Source organism: Poecilia reticulata, linkage group LG2, assembly GCF_000633615.1.
Source record: "Poecilia reticulata strain Guanapo linkage group LG2, Guppy_female_1.0+MT, whole genome shotgun sequence".
Lineage (NCBI taxonomy): Eukaryota > Metazoa > Chordata > Actinopteri > Cyprinodontiformes > Poeciliidae > Poecilia > Poecilia reticulata.
This window is the reverse complement of record NC_024332.1, coordinates 32,369,189-32,389,526: the sequence shown is the minus strand read 5'-3', so window position 1 is coordinate 32,389,526 and position 20,338 is coordinate 32,369,189. Positions and strand designations below refer to the sequence as shown.

At 38.0% G+C, this 20,338-nt stretch overlaps 2 protein-coding genes across 9 annotated transcripts in view; both read right to left on the bottom strand.

The window, feature by feature from the left end:
* Positions 1-6,716, bottom strand: part of LOC103461690 (WD repeat, SAM and U-box domain-containing protein 1-like) — an 18,996-nt gene extending 12,280 nt beyond the window's left edge. The window contains exons 1-3 of one of the 3 annotated variants that reach the window (XM_017302425.1): positions 5,563-6,716; positions 2,992-3,179; positions 2,329-2,415 (exon numbers count right to left, since the gene is read on the bottom strand). In XM_017302425.1, the coding sequence (XP_017157914.1) occupies positions 2,329-2,415; positions 2,992-3,179; positions 5,563-5,960 (673 nt within the window). In that variant the 5' untranslated portion in view covers positions 5,961-6,716. The remainder of the gene's footprint in view (positions 1-2,328; positions 2,416-2,991; positions 3,180-5,562) is intronic. The other 2 variants (XM_017302429.1, XM_017302427.1) reach the window with 2 other exon arrangements.
* Positions 6,717-6,902: 186 nt separating this feature from the next.
* baz2bb (bromodomain adjacent to zinc finger domain, 2Bb) overlaps positions 6,903-20,338 on the bottom strand; it is a 32,937-nt gene continuing 19,501 nt past the window's right edge. The window contains exons 13-38 of one of the 6 annotated variants that reach the window (XM_008404009.2): positions 19,506-19,710; positions 18,846-18,938; positions 18,702-18,763; positions 18,441-18,506; positions 17,213-17,278; positions 16,782-16,826; positions 16,563-16,589; positions 16,041-16,106; positions 15,500-15,640; positions 14,918-15,172; positions 14,280-14,503; positions 13,368-13,442; positions 13,041-13,269; positions 12,884-12,946; positions 12,342-12,480; positions 12,062-12,256; positions 11,664-11,977; positions 10,547-10,712; positions 10,250-10,405; positions 9,496-9,653; positions 9,201-9,406; positions 8,900-9,035; positions 8,509-8,646; positions 8,141-8,409; positions 7,895-8,038; positions 6,903-7,257 (exon numbers count right to left, since the gene is read on the bottom strand). In XM_008404009.2, the coding sequence (XP_008402231.1) occupies positions 7,110-7,257; positions 7,895-8,038; positions 8,141-8,409; positions 8,509-8,646; positions 8,900-9,035; positions 9,201-9,406; positions 9,496-9,653; positions 10,250-10,405; positions 10,547-10,712; positions 11,664-11,977; positions 12,062-12,256; positions 12,342-12,480; positions 12,884-12,946; positions 13,041-13,269; positions 13,368-13,442; positions 14,280-14,503; positions 14,918-15,172; positions 15,500-15,640; positions 16,041-16,106; positions 16,563-16,589; positions 16,782-16,826; positions 17,213-17,278; positions 18,441-18,506; positions 18,702-18,763; positions 18,846-18,938; positions 19,506-19,710 (3,786 nt within the window). In that variant the 3' untranslated portion in view covers positions 6,903-7,109. Of the gene's footprint in view, positions 7,258-7,894; positions 8,039-8,140; positions 8,410-8,508; positions 8,647-8,899; positions 9,036-9,200; positions 9,407-9,495; positions 9,654-10,249; positions 10,406-10,546; positions 10,713-11,663; positions 12,257-12,341; positions 12,481-12,883; positions 12,947-13,040; positions 13,270-13,367; positions 13,443-14,279; positions 14,504-14,917; positions 15,173-15,499; positions 15,641-16,040; positions 16,107-16,562; positions 16,590-16,781; positions 16,827-17,212; positions 17,279-18,440; positions 18,507-18,701; positions 18,764-18,845; positions 18,939-19,505; positions 19,711-20,338 lie in introns of all 6 variants that reach the window. The other 5 variants (XM_008404007.2, XM_008404005.2, XM_008404006.2 and 2 more) reach the window with 5 other exon arrangements.

Genomic DNA, 20,338 nt, shown 5'->3' with positions numbered 1-20,338 from the left:
GTTGTGCAGCGTTTTCTGCCACACTTTTTCCTTCCCACAGACTTCCCACTGAGGTGCCTTGATACAGCACTCTGGGAAAAGCCTATTCGTTCAGAAATGTCTTTCTGTGTTTTACCCTCTTGCTTGAGGGCGTCAATGATGGCCTTCTGGACATCATTGACGCCCATCATTGACGCTGCTGTCAGGACTGCCAACCTGACAGCAGCAGTTGCAGTTTTGAGTAATGAACCAGGCTGGGAGTTTTTAAAAGCTTCAGGAATCTTTTGCAGGTGTTTAGTTGATTCAGATGATTAGGTTAACTGCTCGTTCAGAGAACTTTTCATGATATGCTAATTTTTTGAGACAGGGATTTTAGGTTTTCATGAGCTGTATGCCAAAATCATCAGTATTAAAACAATAAAAGACCTGAAATATTTCAGTTGGTGTGCAATGAATCTAAAATATATGACAGTTTAATTTTTGTCATTACATTATGGAAAATAATTAACTTTATCACAATATGCAAATTTTTTGAGAAGGACCTGTATATATATAAAAAAGTTATAATTTCTCTGCTAACTCTCCTCTATGCTGCAGCTCTGCCACCTGCTGTCAGCTGTCCAGAGTTGAAAGATTTTTACTATTTGGGGAATAAACTGAACACATTTCAAGTCAAATTTTAAAATGGCTTATAACTAATTGAAAAACCATCTTCAGGGGATTTTTGGCATCCCTGAATTAATCTGTTTTCCTGCAGAGTTGTTCAGTCTTGCCTTTTTCAGCTTCCTTGAACAGTCAAAAGACATGTTTTATTCACCAGTATTTTGAGATCCGCTGTAGGCGTTAGTATGAGTATGCATGGTAGTCTGTATCTCCGACAGTAGTAATGAACCAGAGAGGCGCTTCTTCTACGGCCAGAGGGAGCAGGGATCTGCCTGCTCCTCCTTAACCGTGAATAGAGTAACATTCCTTGGGTATAAAACAGATAATTGGTGGATGAAAAAAGATAAAACTACATTTCTCCTCTTTGGTGTTTTACTTTAATAAGATTATCAATGGAATGCTGCACGGTTTCTGTGTTGCACCTCAAAGAGTGAAACTCACTTATTGTACATATAAACTGATATAATTTATTTTTCTTAATTGTGTTGATTATACTAATGGAAACCAGAAATGAAATAACAATTAAAAATTTTAATGTGAAAATTATGTATGCATAATTATGTGCGCTCATATTTGAGTGTCATCACATCTAAACCCTACAGTGCCACACGTTTTCCTTCCACTCAACTTTCCACTAATATGCTTTGAGAGAGCACTCTAAACAGGCAGCTTAGGGAGGGTGGGATTGTCTGCTGGACAACTGTCATTTGCGTAGGCTACAATAAGCATTATAGTAATCCCTTTTGAAATGGTTCAGTGTGCTAGCTTTCGAAGGTTTATGTTGGGATTTCATCAGCTGCAAGTCAAAATGTTCAAAAGTAATGTGYCACAAAGGGAGAAATCCCAGCTTTAAAATTGACCAGTTGCTTCTTTTCATCACCTTATGCTGTAATTCCTGTTTCATAGTCATGCAAAAGAATAAATCCACTTTTCTTCAATGCAGGACAGTTGCAGTCTCATGTCTGAGAAACAGCATTTCAAAGAATTGAAACAAGGACAAACCAGTTTGAGAGTCCTTCAACATCTCGCTTAGAAGACAAAAGAAGAAGGAAAAAAAGAAATATATATATATATATATATATATATTTTTTTTATCACCATGGACTTGGGTTGCCATGCGGGCCAACAAACCCTCCAGAGAATGACCGTTACCACGGCAACGCATCAAAGGAACTAGCACCGTTGTATGCCCAAGCACATAACGAAAATGCACCTTGTAACCTGGTTATACAACCCGTGAAGGACGTGTGAAGTCTGCTTCCTCTGCTGGAGCTTGAGCAACAAAATGTGTCTGTTTGCACCTGGTGACCTTCCAGATCATCTGCATATGGACACACACGGATAACAGAGAATGCCCCAGTGCTGCTGCGTTTCAGGAGGAAGTCTTAATACATTATTAATGAGTCCATCTCTGATTTAAAGACCATAAAATGATTGTATTCAGCAGAGAGAGATATCAAGGTTGTCCCAGTCAGCAGGGTGTTTCTCTCTCTCTCTCTCTCTCTCTCTCTCTCTCTCTCTCTCTCTCTCTGTCTCTCTCTCTCTGTCTCTCTCTCTCTGTCTCTCTCTCTCTCTCTCTCTCTCTCTCTCTCTCTCTCTGTCTCTCTGTCTCTCTGTGTCCTGGACAATAGATTAAAGGAGTGTTTGGCTGAGGAAGCATGCAGGACTTGAGGGGGGTCACCATACCTGCTCCCTCACGCTGAGAAACAATCCATATTTTCAGAAGACTGTCCTGTCCACAGGAGGCCAGTCGAAGCTCCACACAGGAGTCTTCTGCAGAGTAAGTGGAGAAAAAAACTCAGTGTTCATGCTTGATCAAACCAGCAACAGAGGAAGACAAATATGTTATGACAGCATGTTGGTACAGAAACCACTAACCAGCAGTATCCTTTAAAAAAGAAGTAATGTTTTGATTAGTGGACTAAAAACAGCGTTGGATTTTTAACAAATACTGAGAACACCAAGCTCCCCATCACAATTTTGTCAGAGGAGTAGGTAAATAAGTGGAACATGACTTGAGCTGTAAAACACATGAGGTTCATTTTATAATCTTAAGAACAATAGTTCTCATTCCTGGTAAAATGGCAGGTCTTTGTGATGTAAAAGTGTACACACCCTTAAAAGGTGTGTTTTGTTGAAGGATCTTTTTTATTCAGTTTGGCAGTCCACTTTTGTAAAACTATGTTTATATTATGATAACTATTGACTCAAAAAAAAGAAATGCCTTCAAAGAATATGTAAACAATTTCCATATCTTTGTATTAAGAAATCTTTACCTTCCATAATATACAGGTATGCACATTTTTTGCAACAGATTTTTTAAAGTTATTTCAAGTTTACTTAACTCACCAATTTTGAAGTGAGATGCGAAGCTGCAGCAGGTGACGCCCAAATCGTGGGCGTCTTTCTGAGCAAGCAGAAGGCTGATGTGATCATCCCAGAGTTTGAGGTCTCCTTGGGTACAGCCGGTCACAAAAACCTGACTGCAGGGGGAGAAACTGCAGGCCACAATGCTGGCTTCACTTGCTGCAGCACATCTGCAGGAGAAAATTATTAGAGCAGTTTGTTTAAAAGATAAAGAAGACTGTTGGTAAAGATGTTTGACCTTGTGCTGTTCTGTTGAGATGAGAGGCTTAATCAGTGATGACAGAGCCTCAATAAGAGTTCTGATGAGGAGGAACCATTAATTTTTCTTGAAAATAAGTTTCTTATTTTCCACACTATAAGGCGCACCGGATTATAAGGCGCACCTTCAATGAATGGCCCATTTTTAAAACTTTTTTTTTTATATATAAGGCGCACCGCATTATAAGGCGCATAACATAGACGCTACAGTAGAGGTTGGAGTGACGTTATGCATCCACTAGATGGAGCAGCACTTATAATAATGTCAAAACAGTCGACTCCGGTCGGCGAGGAGAGCCTTCCGCGACTGGGCCGGGGCGTGGCCGGACGATGGTCACCCTTCTCCGTTCGCGCACAGCATGTTCGTGGAGAACGCGGTGCTAAAGTGACCTGCAGACGATCTGATTCTAGGCGGTTGGTAGGTAAGTCAAACTTTAGTAATAGACTACAAACCAGCGTTCTGACAACTATCCCAGCATGCAACTCGCGCTTCTTCTTCTACAGGCGAAAATGAAGTTGGCAGCTGCTTACCGTAGTTGCTAGACCTGTTGTGGCTCAATATTGGTCCATATATAAGGCCCACGGATTATAAGGCGCACTGTCGGCTTTTGAGGAAATTGAAGGTTTTTAGGTGCGCCTTATAGTGCGGAAAATACGGTACAGGTTGTCTGAACTCAAGTTGACCTGAAATAAATACATGTGTTTTTATACTAAACTTTATTAGCTCAAAAAAGCCAGACCACTTTTCTGATATGCATACTCACGTTGTCCTCAGTGTCCTAAAAATGATTAGATGAATGAGTGCATTGTTTTCTAACACACTTTTAGGATTATTTTCTTGTTTTAAAGTTTGTCAGTGATGGAAGGGAGGGGGAAGCTGCTGAGGAGAAAGTTGTGACAGCTGTACGATGACTCCATCTGCTGCAGAAGGCTGAGAGATGTTGCCAAAAGCGACAAGTGTGAGAGCTTTTCGATTCAGTTCGTCTGTCAAACCGTGGTTTTCCGAGTTAAGAACTAACCTTGAGTCTCACTTTGAATCTGTTAAAGGTGTCAGTCAGATTTTTTATTTTTTTAATTAGTACTCCAACACAGAACAGGGACTCTGCCATCAGGGGTGATTCCAGAAGGTTTTCAGATGAGGGTCACTTACAGTGTTGGAGGGAGCCACACTTAAACTGAAAGCAATTAATTTTTTTCAGGGGTTTTTTTATATGCTGCCTTCCCTTTTAGTCAGGAATATATTAAAATCTTAATTTCATGATGTAAATGTAAACATGCTGCTTTTTTAAATACATATTGTACAATAACAAACATGATCACTAGGCTGAATAGGAGGTTTGTGACTAGTTACAGTAATATTCAATACAAACACAAAACAACATAATTAAACACAGATCATGTGTTGATTGGCAATATCCAAATACAGTAAATAAAGTGATTTGTTTTGCTATTTCAGGTCAACTTTTGACAAGTTTCAAATGTAGCATTAACAGTTATCCCAGGACTACATCTATGAAAAGAGTACATGTATATAGCTCAAAACATGTAATCTTGGTGTGATTTAAAAGTTATTTTTAATTAACTTTACAATCAACCCATTTTGTTAATAACTGTGTTCATTAACAAAATGGTTTATTTGTAGTTAGACTTTTTGTAAGACAAAAATACTAAGATGTAACTTTTAATTCTATATTTTTCAATCAAAAGTTATTTCACTATATTTACACTATTGTGGTTCAGGCTTGTTTTTGGACCTGCTGACTTCAATGAAACATTTGATTAGCATCCATAATTAAACTAAATTAAATCTGGATGACCTCCTGCTGACCTTTGGAGCCATATCTCTCTCTCTCTCCCTCTCTCTCTCTATATATATATATATATATACACTGCTCAAAAAAATAAAGGGAACACTTCTGTGTTCACTTAAATGTTTAAGTGTTCCCTTTATTTTTTTGAGCAGTGTATATATATATATATATATATCTTTTTTTTTGTTTTTTTGTTTGTTCCTATATATATATATATATATAGGAACAAACAAAAAAAAATCTGTTTTCTTTCTGCCCGTATGTTTTGTTTTGGCCTTTACAATTCTCTAGCAAGTGGGGAAACAAAGAGGTTGTTTATTTTTTAAGATAAGTACAAAAACATGAATGGATGAAGAAAAATGTTACTGTTGTGATAACATGGCACATTTCCAGCAGTGTCAGCAGTGGACATGTCTATATCATTTAAGAGTACTTTCAGACAAATACGGTCTGGCATCAGAAACGAGTAAATCCCCAAGTATACCTGCGTAGTGTCTTGGAAGAGAAGTCCCAGAGGGCCACGGTGCCATCACAGGCACCCGCCAGCAGGAGGCAGGAGTCCGGCGACAACGCGCAGACTCGGAGCGGACTGCGGCCCGGGTGCTGCACTGCCGAGAGTAGTTCACCTGTCTCCGAGCTCCAAACTATGATGGAGCCGTCCGTGGAGCAGCTTAGCAGATAGCTGCCGCAGGAGCTGAAGCAACAGCGGTGAACCCCGTAGCCGTGACCCGTCAGAGGAGAGAAGGGAAACTCTTTAAAGTCCGCCGTGCTATACACCCGGAGAGTTTTATCAGCTGATCCGGTCACCAGAGCAGACGGAGAGAAGGCACAGCAGCTAATCTCGTCGGTATGATCTCGAATTGTATGAATTAAAGAGACCATGTCGGCACCTGTCGACGCTGGCCGTAAATCAGTCTCAGGGTGGCGCAAATGGTCCGAATGTACAAGCAGGAAGAAGCTATTCTACTTTCCGCCTGCTGTTCTGTCTCTGCTTGAAAACTGACAAATGTCCAGAAAGTGAAATGAGGCCCTTGTTCGTTATTAAGCATTTCCTTGCTTCCGCCTACAGCACACCAATAAAATTTATCTTGCCTGTTATCAGTCCTGTGACGCTTCGTCATTGCATTACACAATGTTTATAGTTGACTCAATAAAGCAGAAACCAGGAGTTATACAATGATTTTTCCTCCTTAATTTCCTAAATTGCTGTTAAAACAAATGAGTGAAAAATAGTTTTAGAGTCTAGTTCAGTTAAAAACTACTTAAAGATACAATCCAGTGGTGTTTTCCCACCAAATCTAAAAAAAGAATAAATATAAATAAAAAACAACTAATTCGCTGCATAATTTGGGTCACTGAAATCAGCTGATTGGTTCGCAAAAGCAGGCAGAAGATCAGTTTTAGCTTTACATATTTTGGCAGATTCTGAAACTGGATAATAATACAAGTATGATCAGCATTTGTGAAACATTGACCAATATATTTTCTGTGAATTTGCCACTTTTGTGATCCCTAGAAATGATCAATGAATTGGATTATTCCAGTCTGTTCTGCTGCTCCTCCTAAGCTAATTTTCATGCGTTTTGTTGTGGCCAAATTTTTTGGGTAAATCTATTCACTTTCACATGTGATGGTAATCCTGCTGTTTACATGTAGTTCTGCCGTCCAGAGTCAAATAGTTCATGTACTTTGTATATCACATGTTCTAAAAAAAAAAAAAAAAAAAATTGGGAAAAACAATAAACCAATGACAAGATCTTGAATATAATCTTTAAAAAAAACACATACATCCACTTGATAAATCAGATTTCTGACAACACTGGGTTCAGGATGAAGTGTATTTTATTAAATAAAGCAGTATTCAACACAACCAGACATTCCACAAGTCTTTTCTGTTACCTTTATTGACTCTGCACATCAGTGTTAACAAAAGGTGTGCGATCTTTTCAAAAGTTAGTCAGAGCTTTAATTACAAAGAATAATACGGTTATTGCTGTGTCAACTGTGGTGTTTTTTGGGGGTTTTCTTTTTTCAATGCAGTAACTCAGTCCATCGTTTGTCAAAAAATCTCTTCATCCTGTGGCCGGCTCGTCCAATTTCAGAGTCGTCTTCGTTAAATTTTTGACAGTTATCAAAAACCAGGTTCACATCAATAACGAAGTTCTCCTGATTTAAATACCTGTAATCATTAAAAAAACAGTTTAATTTACACACCAAACTTTTAATTATTTACAGTGCCTTGCAAAATTATTCCAACCCTTTGAAGTTTATTAAAATGTTGAAAAGTTAAATGTATTCTAATAATTTTTTTTGAGATAGATCAACTTCAAATGGGGCATAATTTTGAAGTGGTATAAAAAAAATTTTTTCAACTGGCTTTACACTGGTAACCCAATACCAATAGTAAATATGATTCAATTCAGTTTTGCGTTGGAACATTATTCTTTTTAGGCCTCATAAGTTGAGAACATTACTGAACATCATCAAGATAGAAGGAACATACCAATCCTAAACATATAGCAATGCAAGAATTTAGATCAGAGCATAATTATACACCAGAGCTGTTTAGTCAAAGTACACTTTTCGGACTATTTGTAAAAAAAAAAAAAAAAAAAGTATTGGAAACTATAGAACATTTTCCTTTTAATTATGCACTACTTTCAATTTCACATCACATAAAACTAAGGGTTTTATGTGACCAACTCAATGAAAATTGTTACTGTAATGTGGAAATGTATGAGGGACATATATACTTTTGAAAGGGAGTGTATATACGCATTTATATATACATTTGGCACAATGATATTGATACTTGCATGTTGTTGATGAGTTTTTCTTTAATAGTAAAGAAGTCCATTGGTTTCTTGATGATTTTTTTGTATCCAGGGACAGATTTGAGCTTAACCGGTCTCAGAAAGGGCCAAGCGTCCTGATGGGCTTCCAGCTCAGCCAGCAGCACTCTGAAGGGCAGAAACAGCTGGTCATCCTTTTTCGATTAAGTTTCACTTTCTTGAACAAAAAGAAAGACAAATGCTGTATGTTCTGAATGTGCACGTACATACCGACACACAGCCAGCTCACTTTTGGGAGTTTTTGTCCTTTTTGTACAGGAGACAAGGCTGTCAAACCTGGGCTCAGAGCTGTCTTCTCCTTTCCTCTTTTTGAACTCCTTGGAACCTCTTCTTGGCATGTTGTTGCTGCTGGCAACCTCCTCACTGACACGCTCTCCCTTCACAGATGGCTTACAGTTTTGTTTTACCTCACTGCTTTTATGCTTTCCTCCAGCTGTTTGGCTTTGTTGCTCCCCGCTGGGAGGGATTTGACCGCTTTCCTGAATGACGGAACACAGAAGATTTTAGAGGATCTAAAAATGCACCATCTGTCCATTGAAAATCAAGAACAAATTGTCAAAAAGGAATCATTCGCTTACACAAGAAGAACAAAACCATGCTCCGGCAGGCACCATGGTTATCTTTGGATTATGGCAGTAAGTGTGGCAGCCTTTGTCACAGCCATCGCACAGTAAAAGAAGTTCATCGTTGTCTCCTTTTTGACAGAGCTGGCACTGCTGAAAAACAAAAAATATAAAGACAAATATGCATAATCACTTTGCAAAGTTTCAAATGATAATTAAAATGTTTTTATCATGATTGTAACATTTCAGATGGTAATACATTAATTTATTAAAACAGCCTATTTTCAGATAGCTCAGAACAAATCACTTTATTAGGGATGTTTACAAAACACTTGCTCCTTAGTCTAAGTGTTGAAATAATTTTTTTTTTATGTATAACCAAAGAGAGATATCAGGTAAAACCAACCACTTTCAAGACGTCTTGTTTCCAAACAACAGATTTCCGCAGATGCTGAATGCAAAGAGACAGCTGAGCTGAACTGCGGATTTTACCGAGGGCTTTATGCCACTGTCTCATCCCAGGAGCAACCTCCTGCTTGTTGCTGTAAAGAGACAATATAAGACTCATTGGAGAATTAAAACAGAATAAGCAGCAGCCCATATAGTTTTTAGTTACAAAGCACCATCCATAGTCTCACATTACCTCAAATATAAACATGGTTATCACATTGTGCTGTCAGATCAGAGGTGTGTAGTTTGAGGTCTACCTTCGCTCAGTGTTCCTCTCCAGCTCTGCAAGCTTGATGACAGCTACGTCAAGAAGGTTGTTGGAGCGTCGCATCAACAAGCCTGAAAGTCTCTCCTGCCGAGTTTCTCCCCATTTTTTGTTGTCCAAAGAAACAGAAGAGAAGGGCTTGTGTTCAAAACAGACCAGATCGTCATTGTTGTACTTGGGTTCCCTTGGCATCCAACCCTAAAGTAGAAATATTGGTGCATTATAACCATTACGGTGCTGTAGGAATCTTATTTTATTTTGGAGTTTATGAATCAGACACAGCATACCTGAATGTGTAAGTTGGCAGATAGGACATTTTTCTCCAGAGCTTCTACCTGCAGCAGCAGATTGCTGTCCACCTCTGCGGCTCGCTGTTCAACACACCAGCCTTCAAAAATCTCCTTGCTTCTCTTCTGCTTTTCTGGGTCTTTTGTATCAAATTCTGCTGCCACAGACAGTAAAATATTTTAGAATCTACAGTCAACTTGCAAAGCCTTGCAAAAGTATTCATATCCATTGAATGTCTTTACATTACAGCCACAAATCTCAGCATATTTTAATGGGATTTTATCCAACAAATCAGCATGGTATAGTATGCAACTGTGAAGCAAAACCGAAATAATTGGTTTTATATTATTAGTTGACTACTAAGGAAGATCCAGAAAATGAGGTGTATTTGTATTTAGCTTCTCTGAGGCATTTCTTTGGAGAAAATATATCAGCATGTATGTTTGGAGTCATTGTTCAATGAACATCTGCAAGTCTTTTGCAACTACTAACAGGTTTTCTTCATCTGGCTTCTAAAGCTTAGCCATTTTTCTCATTGTGGTAATTTGGCGCCAATATTCCTCGTAGAGACGACACCCTTCATCCATCTTGTGTTTCACGTGCACACACATCCCCAACTTGTGCCCTGACTTGTTTAATAAATGTATTTTGATAATAAGTGATATGTATACTTTTTCAAACCAATGTAATTTGTGCATCTCAAAATATAACATTTCAGCTTGTTCATATACTATTAGTAGAAGTTTAAATTACCATTTGCTCGGTTGGCATAGATCTGGCTCATATGCTCCATATTTTTTTGGATCTGTTTCTGCAGCACCCTCTCTCTGATACCCCGGTTATGGAGAGAATTGACCAGACTCTGCAAGTTCTCCACATCTGAAATTCTCCACCAGCCTCGCAGCATCTCTGCCAAAACATGCATGCAGATTTAATGATTCTTCAAGTTTTTCGGGCTGACAACTATCACATTATCACAGTGTGTATCCTGATGGCTTTTTAGTCCATGATACTTAACTTCCCACATACCAGAGACGTTTTCCCTCTTACCTTCAGGAACTGGCTGAGGACAAATGTGGTCCTGAGCCTTGGCTACCTCCAGAGGAGAAAATGACGCACAAGCAGGCTTGTTATTCAGAGGCTCTGTGGTCTCACTCGTGTCGACAGCGTTGCAATCTGCCAGACAGAGGTCCTCGTCTCGATTACCCTCTGCTTCCTGGGAGGTTAGATCCAGCAAAGAGGTTATAGAGGAGGCAGAGAGGGACAGGCTGGAACTTGTTGCTGAGCTGAACATGTCATACAGTGTCAGACTGCTCATATGAATGCCAGACTTTACTTTACTGAGATGATAAAATGCACAGTACAAAAGTTTGTTTCACTTCGCATTACATACAGCAAAAGTAAAATTGTCATTTTAAGTATTAAAATAAAAATGTTCAATATAATTTTAAAAATTTCACATTTTGCAAGTTGTTGCACATCAATTTGGGTCTCTACTGCAACCAGAAATACCTCTAGCACTTAAAATAAAACACCCAAGCATTTTTTTGGACAATAAGTTCATGGTTTTTGGTGTTTGGAGAGCAAAATCTTCCTAATGTAACGTCACAAATCCACAGGCACTCCACCTCATCTAGCAACCCCAGCGAAGCCGAGCCCATTATCTAGCAACCCAAGTAGAGCTCCAGCATGATTGGTCAGTTGGTTTTGCCATTGTATTTGCTGTACAATGACTGCTGGAAAAACAAGTGTTTTGCTGTTGATTCACCATCCAGAAACCATTTTATTTCCTGTTGGTTGTGCAGGAGGCTCTACTTCTGCTTTCCAAATATTGTATAATTCCACATCTGTTTGTAGCCATTTTCATGAACCAGAGTAAATAAGTAAGAGGGGCTGATGGGGTGGTGTGGCCAGCATCAGCTTATTTGGATTTAAAGTGACAAGAGGCCCTAAACACACTCATTCTTAAAGGAGCTCTAAATAGGCAGAACTGAGCAGACTAAAATCTCATTATCAAAGAATGAATAGCCCTCTGAATAGCCCATAGACCTATCCTAACCTTTTCAAGGAAGCACAATAGGCCACCTTTAAACATTCACTTGGATTCTGACTAAATCTAAACAAAGCAAACCCAATTGTTTGATACTGCAATAAAATAATGACTGACCTGAGAGTCAGCTGCATGTAGTCTATTAATCCCAGCTTTGGTGTTTTTCCTCGGGGTATTGGTGAGGAGAGATGAGGAGGATTCGGTCCTGACAAGTTGCGAGGAGGAGATGAAAGCTGGACAACTGATGTTCGAGACCACAGAAGAGCCATCACAAGGAGTGCGGGGCAGGAGGCTAAACCACTCACTGCTTTTTTCAGTCAATACCGCAGACAGCTGGTTGTCAGGCAGGATGGATTGAGGGCTGCAGGTCATGCAGTTATTGTTGAGCTGGGCAGCACTGAGCGCAGATGGAGCTGAAGTTTTATCCGTCTCTGGGGTACAACAAGAATGACAAGGCTCTGTGATAGAAACTTGACTAGGATGGGTGTCCTCAGCATCAACGTTTGAGTTTTGACCTATTTTGGCTGCTTCAAACAGTTTGCTGAGCTTAGAAAAAGACTTTTGGAGAAGACTGTCGTCGTCGTTCTGCTGGCGCTCTGCCTTGGTTTTAACATTTTCTGTCCTCTGTTGTGAGATCTTTTCCTGCTGCTCCTCCTTTACTCTGACAGAAGCCTTCTGTCTTCCCCCGTCTTTCTCCACCTCCTCCAACTCTGCGAAAGACAAACATTTGGTCAACTAGGAAATATGGAACACAATAACTCAGAATTCGATCATCAACTCTGAATTTACGCTTACCATTCTCTACTCCTTCAACAAATATGCCCCCGCAATGTGGGAGGAGCCAGTAACGCCTCCTGTATCGGTCTTCACCAACAACCATCGAGCGCAGTGAGTGAGATGCTTCAAACAGCTTCTGACTGATTTCATTTTGCAACTTAAAAGAGAGAAAAGAAAATCTAAATGCATCTCAGTGAATTACAATGCCAGCGAATATTAGTCAAAGTAATTCAAGACAAAAAGAGAAGCTCAAGTAATTTAAAAACACATACACTCAGAGTGATGCATTTTATGTGCTCAGTTGTGATTATGATGACTATGGTTTCATTTTATGCCTCAAGACTAATGTCAAGAAGATGCTGGGAGACAAAGACCAAGATTGCAAACAAGCTGAAGGTTACCAATTATAATACTTTACAGGTATATTTCAGGGAAATACGTGTAATGTAATCTCAATAATACACAGTCTCCCCTTGTGAATTGAATAATTGAAACAAAAAACAAATGATTATTTTTCTGTAAAGGCATTCATCATGAAGACATGAACCGTCTTCTTCTACCTTGCATGTTTTCTGGATCTTGGTGTCTAGTTCGGTAATGTCTCTTGAATGTCTAGCGGCTTCCTAGGAGAAAAATTTATATTTGTGAAGCTGGAGAATGGGCTGATGGTTAATATTTGAAACAATGATTTTCCACTTAGAGGATACAATTTCTGACCTCCTCTCCATACGTCTCTGATTTCTTCATTTTCCTTCTCCTCATTGCTTTCTCCTGTCCATCATAATCCTCTCCTTGGTCTTCACTGTCTTCATCCTCTTCTTCTTCGCTGCTCCTGCTTTTCCTCCTCTTACATTTGTTCTGGACAGTGACGCTGCTGAAGGTATGGTTCTCTTCTCCACCATCAGTGCGTCTTTTATCCGTTTTCTTTGCATGGATGTTCCTAAGTCTACAGAAACAAAAAGTTAGCAAAATTTGATTTTCAATACAAATGTAACAATATTCATCTAAGATCCATAAGACATCGCAGATGACTTATTTACTCACTTGCGCAGCTTTCCCTCTAATGCCCACTTATCCTTCCTCAGGTTGGTCATATAATCTATATTTTTGTCGATCTGGCTGAAAAACATCAGGCAAAACCATCAACCTTATACCACATCTCCTCTACCTCCTTTATGTAGCTCATAATAAAACAATAAAACAGAAGGATCTGAGGCATTTTAACACATCAAAGAGTGCAAAGTATACTTTAAAGCAAGACGCATTGTCTGATGCAACCTGGTGAAAGTCCCTGTCAGCCGGAATTTGACATTTTCATACATATATTGGTACAACAAAGAAGTTTTACGAATAAATTAAGCTTTTTTTTCTGTCAAGGACATGAGTTAGCCTAACATCTTAAGTGAACTTGTTATTGTAAATATTTCCAGTGTTGTTAGCATACCGCTTTTACTGTCCTGATGGAGAACTAATTCCTTCATTAATTTCACTTTTTTCTTTTTTTTTGCTTTTAAATGTTGTAAAGATCATTTTTGAAGTGGTTAATTTACTTGTGAGCGTGAATAGATTTCAAAAGAGGATGTTTAGGTTCCAGAGACTTTTGTAAAACACTAAAGTTGCTGCAAATTAACAATTTTCTGTTGTTTTTGATCAAATACATACAGATAGTAGAATATTTTTGACTGAAGGAAAACACAGGACAGAGAATGAGCCACAGTCTCCATCAGTACCACAGTGGAGAACGGAGAGTAAAGATTACAGAGTTATTTTGTCAACATGTTAAGCGTTGTCAATTAGACTTCTTCACTCAGTGATATAAATATTGGTGGTATCCACATCAATAGATGGAAAGAAACATACAAATCAGAAAATCTCAATGCGAAGCAGCAATTCTGACAAACGCTTCCTAAATTTCATTGCTTTAATTGTAAAAAATAAATCTGAAGGTAATCTTACCTGATCACAGCCTTACTGCAGCAGAGTTCGTTAACCAAGAACGCCAGCATAGCAGCCTTATCTGACGGACTGTGAGCCTGGAACGCCTTGGTTTCAAGGCTGTGGGCCAGAGCAGCCACCTCTGACTGTTCAGAATGAGCTGCCATGTAGATTTGCAGGATCTCAGACACATTGTCTTGGTTGATCTTCACACTAGTCAAATGGTCTCCCAACAGGGTTTTGCACTGAAACAGTCAAACATTTTTTTTTTTTAATCTCCAGCTGTTTCCAACTCACAAAGAATTCAAAACCAGTTGACTAAGATAGTCAACTGGACTAAGATAATGGTGCTAAGTTACAAAGGATAAAAACTGACATAAAATACTTGTTTCCTGGAAGACTGTAAGAACACAATATGAATTTCTTGTCAAAAAATATATATATCGCAGCACATATAAAGTTTTAGAATCCTATTTTCTAAAGTTCCTGACCAAATCTAGTCACCAGGGTCTTCCAGCAAAACAAGAACATCAGTATGTTGTATTTTGCCATTTTTGTGCATCTGTCTCCATTTAATATATGAATATTTGACATTCATTTTCAGCCTCTTGTAGTTAAATATTTGCAGAAATGATACAGGTGAAAAGACATGCCCTCACCTTATGGCCTGCTGGTATACCGGGATCACACACAGCTGCAGACAGCATGCTCACCAGCAGGTCCTGCACCTTCTGCAAACTGTTCCCAATGTTGAGCAGCCCATCTTGCAGGTCGCTTATAGTGAGCTGGTTTGAGTTTAATCCGAGTTTTAGAACCGCTCCAAAGTTACGGATAAACTGCAACACCATCAAGCAGTCCGAGAATGTTTTTCCCGGTAAAATTAGTCCAGGTATACCAGGTAAATCTGGAAGCGGCTGGGGAAAGGAACACAATTTTAACAAGAGGCTCACAATTATTCTTAGCTTTTTAAATTGTGGATTAAAATTAATGATGTACACGTTGCTATAAGTCTCAAAGTATTTTTCAAATAAATGGTGTAAGCAGTGATATCTGGTTTATGGTTATACCAAGAGTACCCACTTGATGGCACTGTTGTGATCTACATCCTCCATTTCAATTTAAATCAGTTTAAGTGTGGTTTGGTCGTCAAGTACACAAAGAGCTGTTCAAATCTTCAAGCATGCAGCTTCAACAACATTACAATGATTATGACATTTATAAACAGCTCACATTATGCATACCTTATGATCTGGTAAACACATGTCTTCTTTTGGCTTCATTAGCTCCTTCGCTTTTTTCTGCTTCAGTCTTTTGAGCTCCAGTTTCTTCTTCTTGTTTAATTGTTTCTCTGCTTTCTTTTCTTTTCTCAGACGTTCTTTCTCCTGCAACAAAGAAAATTAGATTTACCATCCCAACAAAAGCACTGTAGGGTTGTTTTACATGTTTTGATAGGGCTTTAAATTGATAAAATGCAACTACATTGTTTAAAACACAAATTTACAATACCTTGTAAGTATGTAAACCTCTTGTGCATTTTAAAACATTTGTTATTTTTACAACTAAAAAGCTCGGTACATTTTACTGAAATTTTATTTTATGAAAATGGACAATTTAGTGCAGAAGTGTAAAGCTGACAGTAAATTAAGAAGATTTTCAAATTTGTGGATACTATTAAAAAATTATTATTTTCAAAAACAAGCATGGCTAAAACTAACTCTCCTTTATGAAATGTAACCTTATCGGAGTGTGTGAAAGGATAAGATGTAAGCTGTAGTTCATCACCTCTGCCTTCCTCCGGGCCTCCACAGCTTTCATGAGAATCATGTGCTGCCTGCGCCTTTCCCTCTCCTACCAGTGAACAGAAAAGAGTTTTTCATCTTAATTTGCAACCGTTTAATCTATTGGGATAAATCCTGTAAGTGTCAATGACAATTATGATTAACAGCTTTAAATAATAAGAAGCATGGGAAGCAGAACTCAAAGTTAAAAGAGAAAACAGTTTACTAGTGCTACATTTAACAGCTCGTGCAAGGATGAACCGTTCTGGAGAACATGATGGCAAACATACACACAACATACATATGTTCTCTGTGTTTTGCAGTGGCAGTCTGATTTTACTCCCGAGTACATTTCTAATATTAGAAAAATAATGGATGCATTTCTACAGAGTGACCAACAGCAGAGAGGTGTGCAGTGGATTATTCTGGAAAAGCCATGCAGACGGAGGCAAGAATATGATATTAGCTATTCATACAGCACATGCATTTGTTGTTCTAAATGTACAAATCAATAACATGTTCGTACCATATCTAGCCTATACCTCTCCTGCTCCTGGGAGAAAGATTTGGCATAGAATTAGGAATCAGAAAAGCACAAGTAAAACCAAAGCCTGAAAAATTCAAGTATGGAACAGGAAAAAAAAAAAGATTAAATAATGAACAGCTAAAAAAAAAACGTACATTCTTTTGACACATGATATAGATTAAGAATAATACTGCTGTCAGTTTTGGACAAAAATCATACCTGGTGCTTCTGTAAGAAAGACTGAAGTTTACGGAGCTCTTTCTCCTTCAAACAAAGGATTCAATTAGAAACCCAATCATGAGCACATAAATGACCATAATTAAATAGCATGCAGAAAAGGCAAGCTTGGTTCATTGTACTGAACAATCTTGTTGTCAAACTTCCAACCCCATAAAGATCACTGACTAATTAAATGTGCAAATGAAGACATCGTCAATCATAAGAGCATGTACATGAAAATGAGGTTAGTTTGCTCCTTTGTAATTACACTGATGCTGCAAGGCAATCAACAACTTTGACACGACAAGTCAGAAAACAGCAACGCTAGAGCGACGATGCCTCCAGTAAGCAATGTAGGCAGAGGAAAAGGAAGGGCTAATGGGTAAAAAGAATTGGTAAACCAAAATAGCACCAATCAAAGTTTACCTCACCTGGTTTCTTTTCTCCGCTTCCAGCATTTTCACATTGGCTGCAGCTTCTTTTTTCTTTCTCTTTGCCTGCAAGCAAAAACACACAGAGACAAGGTCAAAATATAGGAGTACGGTCACTTTAACATCATATAAAAGTTCAAATTTATTCATTTAGCACATTTAGAAACATCTGTTACACTGACCAAAGTGCTGTACAGAAAGACCAAAAGAAATAGTAAATATTGTCAGGATTTTAAAGACCTTACCCCTCCAAATACCTGAAGCATAGGGCTCTCTTTGATAGTGTCAAATATATTTTAAAATTAAACTGCAGCCTGGATCTCCCATGGTCTTAGCCATTCAGTTTACTTGGACAATTGGGAGGTGAGTGGGTTTCTTCTCTGGAAGAGCGGGTTCATGTAGTGTGCAGTACCAGAGACTATGTGTAGATCCAGCTTGATGCAAGCGTGATTAAGTTTTATCCTACTTCAAATTAATTGATTAATTTACGTGCACCAGGGCAACATATTACAGATAACCTGGCGCTGGACTGAGGCACGCTATAGGTCACGCCATTTATGTGTCTGACTTTGTCACAAAGCACAGTTCATCCAGCCCAACTGAAACACTTAGGGCAGACCACTAACAGCAAAGTAATTATTTTATTTTATTATTAAAACATTTTTTAAAATGCATCACCATCATCACCATCAAATGACAGGACTGAAGAGGAAATTTTCTCCACTGTACATTGCTTAGTAAGCTTGATTCTACACAGCAGTTTCCAGATAACATTGCATTGAATATATGGAATTCTAGGCATTGAGATTCACATTTTTAATCCGTTATAAAATACCAAACTGTCGTAATAGTAATGAAAAAAAAATGAAAAAAAAAACAGGCCTCAGAGAGTGCAAATTAAGCAATGTTTTTATCAGTGATTGCAGCTCTAATGAAATCCTATTAAGAGCCTCTTACTAAGCGTGTCAGCTGAAATTTGATTTAGAAAAGCTGAAATAATTCACAGCTTTTATTAATGAGGGAATGTAAAATAGGTGTATTACACATTACCGTGTAAATTCTTCTCTTCTCTTGATTAATGAATACTGTATTTTTCATTAAACTTCAGCACATATGGAGGATTTTCATATCTAACTGTACTTTTGCAAAGAAAGTGTTAGCATTAGTAGTTTTTGTTTTATTTTTTCATCCAAAGCAGATGGGAGGTGTTTCAAATTTCAGGACAAACCTCAAGAACCTGCTGTGCACGGCGTTCTTTCTCCATACGGATATGCTGAATGCGCTTGATCTTCTCCTGGAGAAAAGATGAGGGCAAGATCAAATGGATTAACTGTTAAGTCATGCATGGTAGAAAGCAGTGAGGGGAAGCAGAATGGGAAATGAAGGTCTACAAAGTGTTAATGCAAATTGGAAGTCCCAGTGTTATAAATTACCATAGGAGTAATTCATACAAACATGAATTACTGCAGAAAAAAAAAAAAAAACTTACTTGTTGTTTATGAATCTTCATCTCCTCTCTTTTCTTCCGCCTCTCTTCGGCAGCCCTTATTGCTGGAATACGCAAAGGAATAAATTCTGAACACAACTTTTAGTCTGAATTAGAGGAGAGTCTGACTGGACAGCAGCCGTTTACCTTGTTGCTTTTTTGCCTCCTTGGTGGCTTGTGCTATGGCCTGTTTTTGTAGTTTCCGCATCATTTTTATCTGAGCTGCCTGTCGAGCTATTTCTGCAACAAGACAAAATATCAAATGAAATGCAAAATATAAGAATACATAAATAAAAAAGAAAAAAACAAAAAACAAACAGAGCAATCCAAAATTCTTTAATTAGTTATTTATTTTAACAGAGGGGGAAAAAAACGTCTGGTTTTAAAAAAGCTAGGACTTAAAAGAAATATTGACAGTAGATTGATCACAAAACTTTTTACAATGCTGAAAGACAAGATTTTTGTGCTCAGACTCAGATTAAGGTTATTCTTCCATTCAGTCTTCAGCTGTAACAACAAGAGCAGAAGCCACAAACATCTGGTCTGATTTTCTACCATTGTAAGGAGGAGTCCTAGTACAAACTGGTCTGGTTAGAATTATTTGCACTACTATCAAATGCACTCAAGCAAAATTAAATTTACACAGTAAAAAGCATGAAATTAGAAATAACCACAGTCATGTGGAACATAGTTTTCAGTAAGACAAAGAATAATCAAGATATTTGGATTTTACGATGGTCTAAAGCAACACTGGCAAAAAGTTGAACAGCTTCTGCATGCTGATTATTTCAGTSATGCAAAACTAACCTTGAGCTTCCAGTTTACGTAATAACTTTGAATCACTAATATCTTGAAGAGGAGGTTCACTATAATATGCAGGATGATGATGCTGGGCTGCAGAAACATGGTTTGCGGTCTGGTGTTTGGATTTTGTTTGTTGGCTGCGCCGTCCATTTATTGCTATGATACAAGAAGAAATGTCCTCCTCATTCATCAGGAACCACTGTAAACCCTGACAAAGATCAGGAAAGTCAGAGATGGAAAACAAACAAGGGGTAAAATAACCTGCACTCTTATTATAGTGTAGAGCTATCTTTTTTCCCCAGTTAGCATGATTAATACAAGAACCCATGGAGACTCGTTTGAGGTCAGCAGCTTTTTTGAAAGCTATGTATGATTTTTTTCAACGCAGCAGTAATTGCTAATACAATGTACAGCTTGATTTTTTCTGTATTGTTCACTTTCTCTAATCCACAGAAAAAAGAGAAAGATCTACTCTATACATCTTAAGTGACAAAAAAAAGTTTTTTTATGGCTACAAAAATCATGTGATCAAGGTGCAGCTAAATATTAGTGGGGTGAATTCAAACTTGTGTAAGAAAGTCTAATTAATTATATTATATTAAATCTAAGTTAGTTGCATAATAATTTTTCAACAGAAAAAAGAGCAGCTCAAATAAAATCAAATTAATATGACATCAGTATAAATGATAAATGCATGTAAAGCGTCAACATCAGCTTTAGTCATACATTTGATCAACATGTCATCAAATACTATTTATATGACCACATGTACTCTAGTCCAAAATTATTCATGCACCTGGCGAATTTTCTTTCAAACTATTTCTTTCCAATATGTT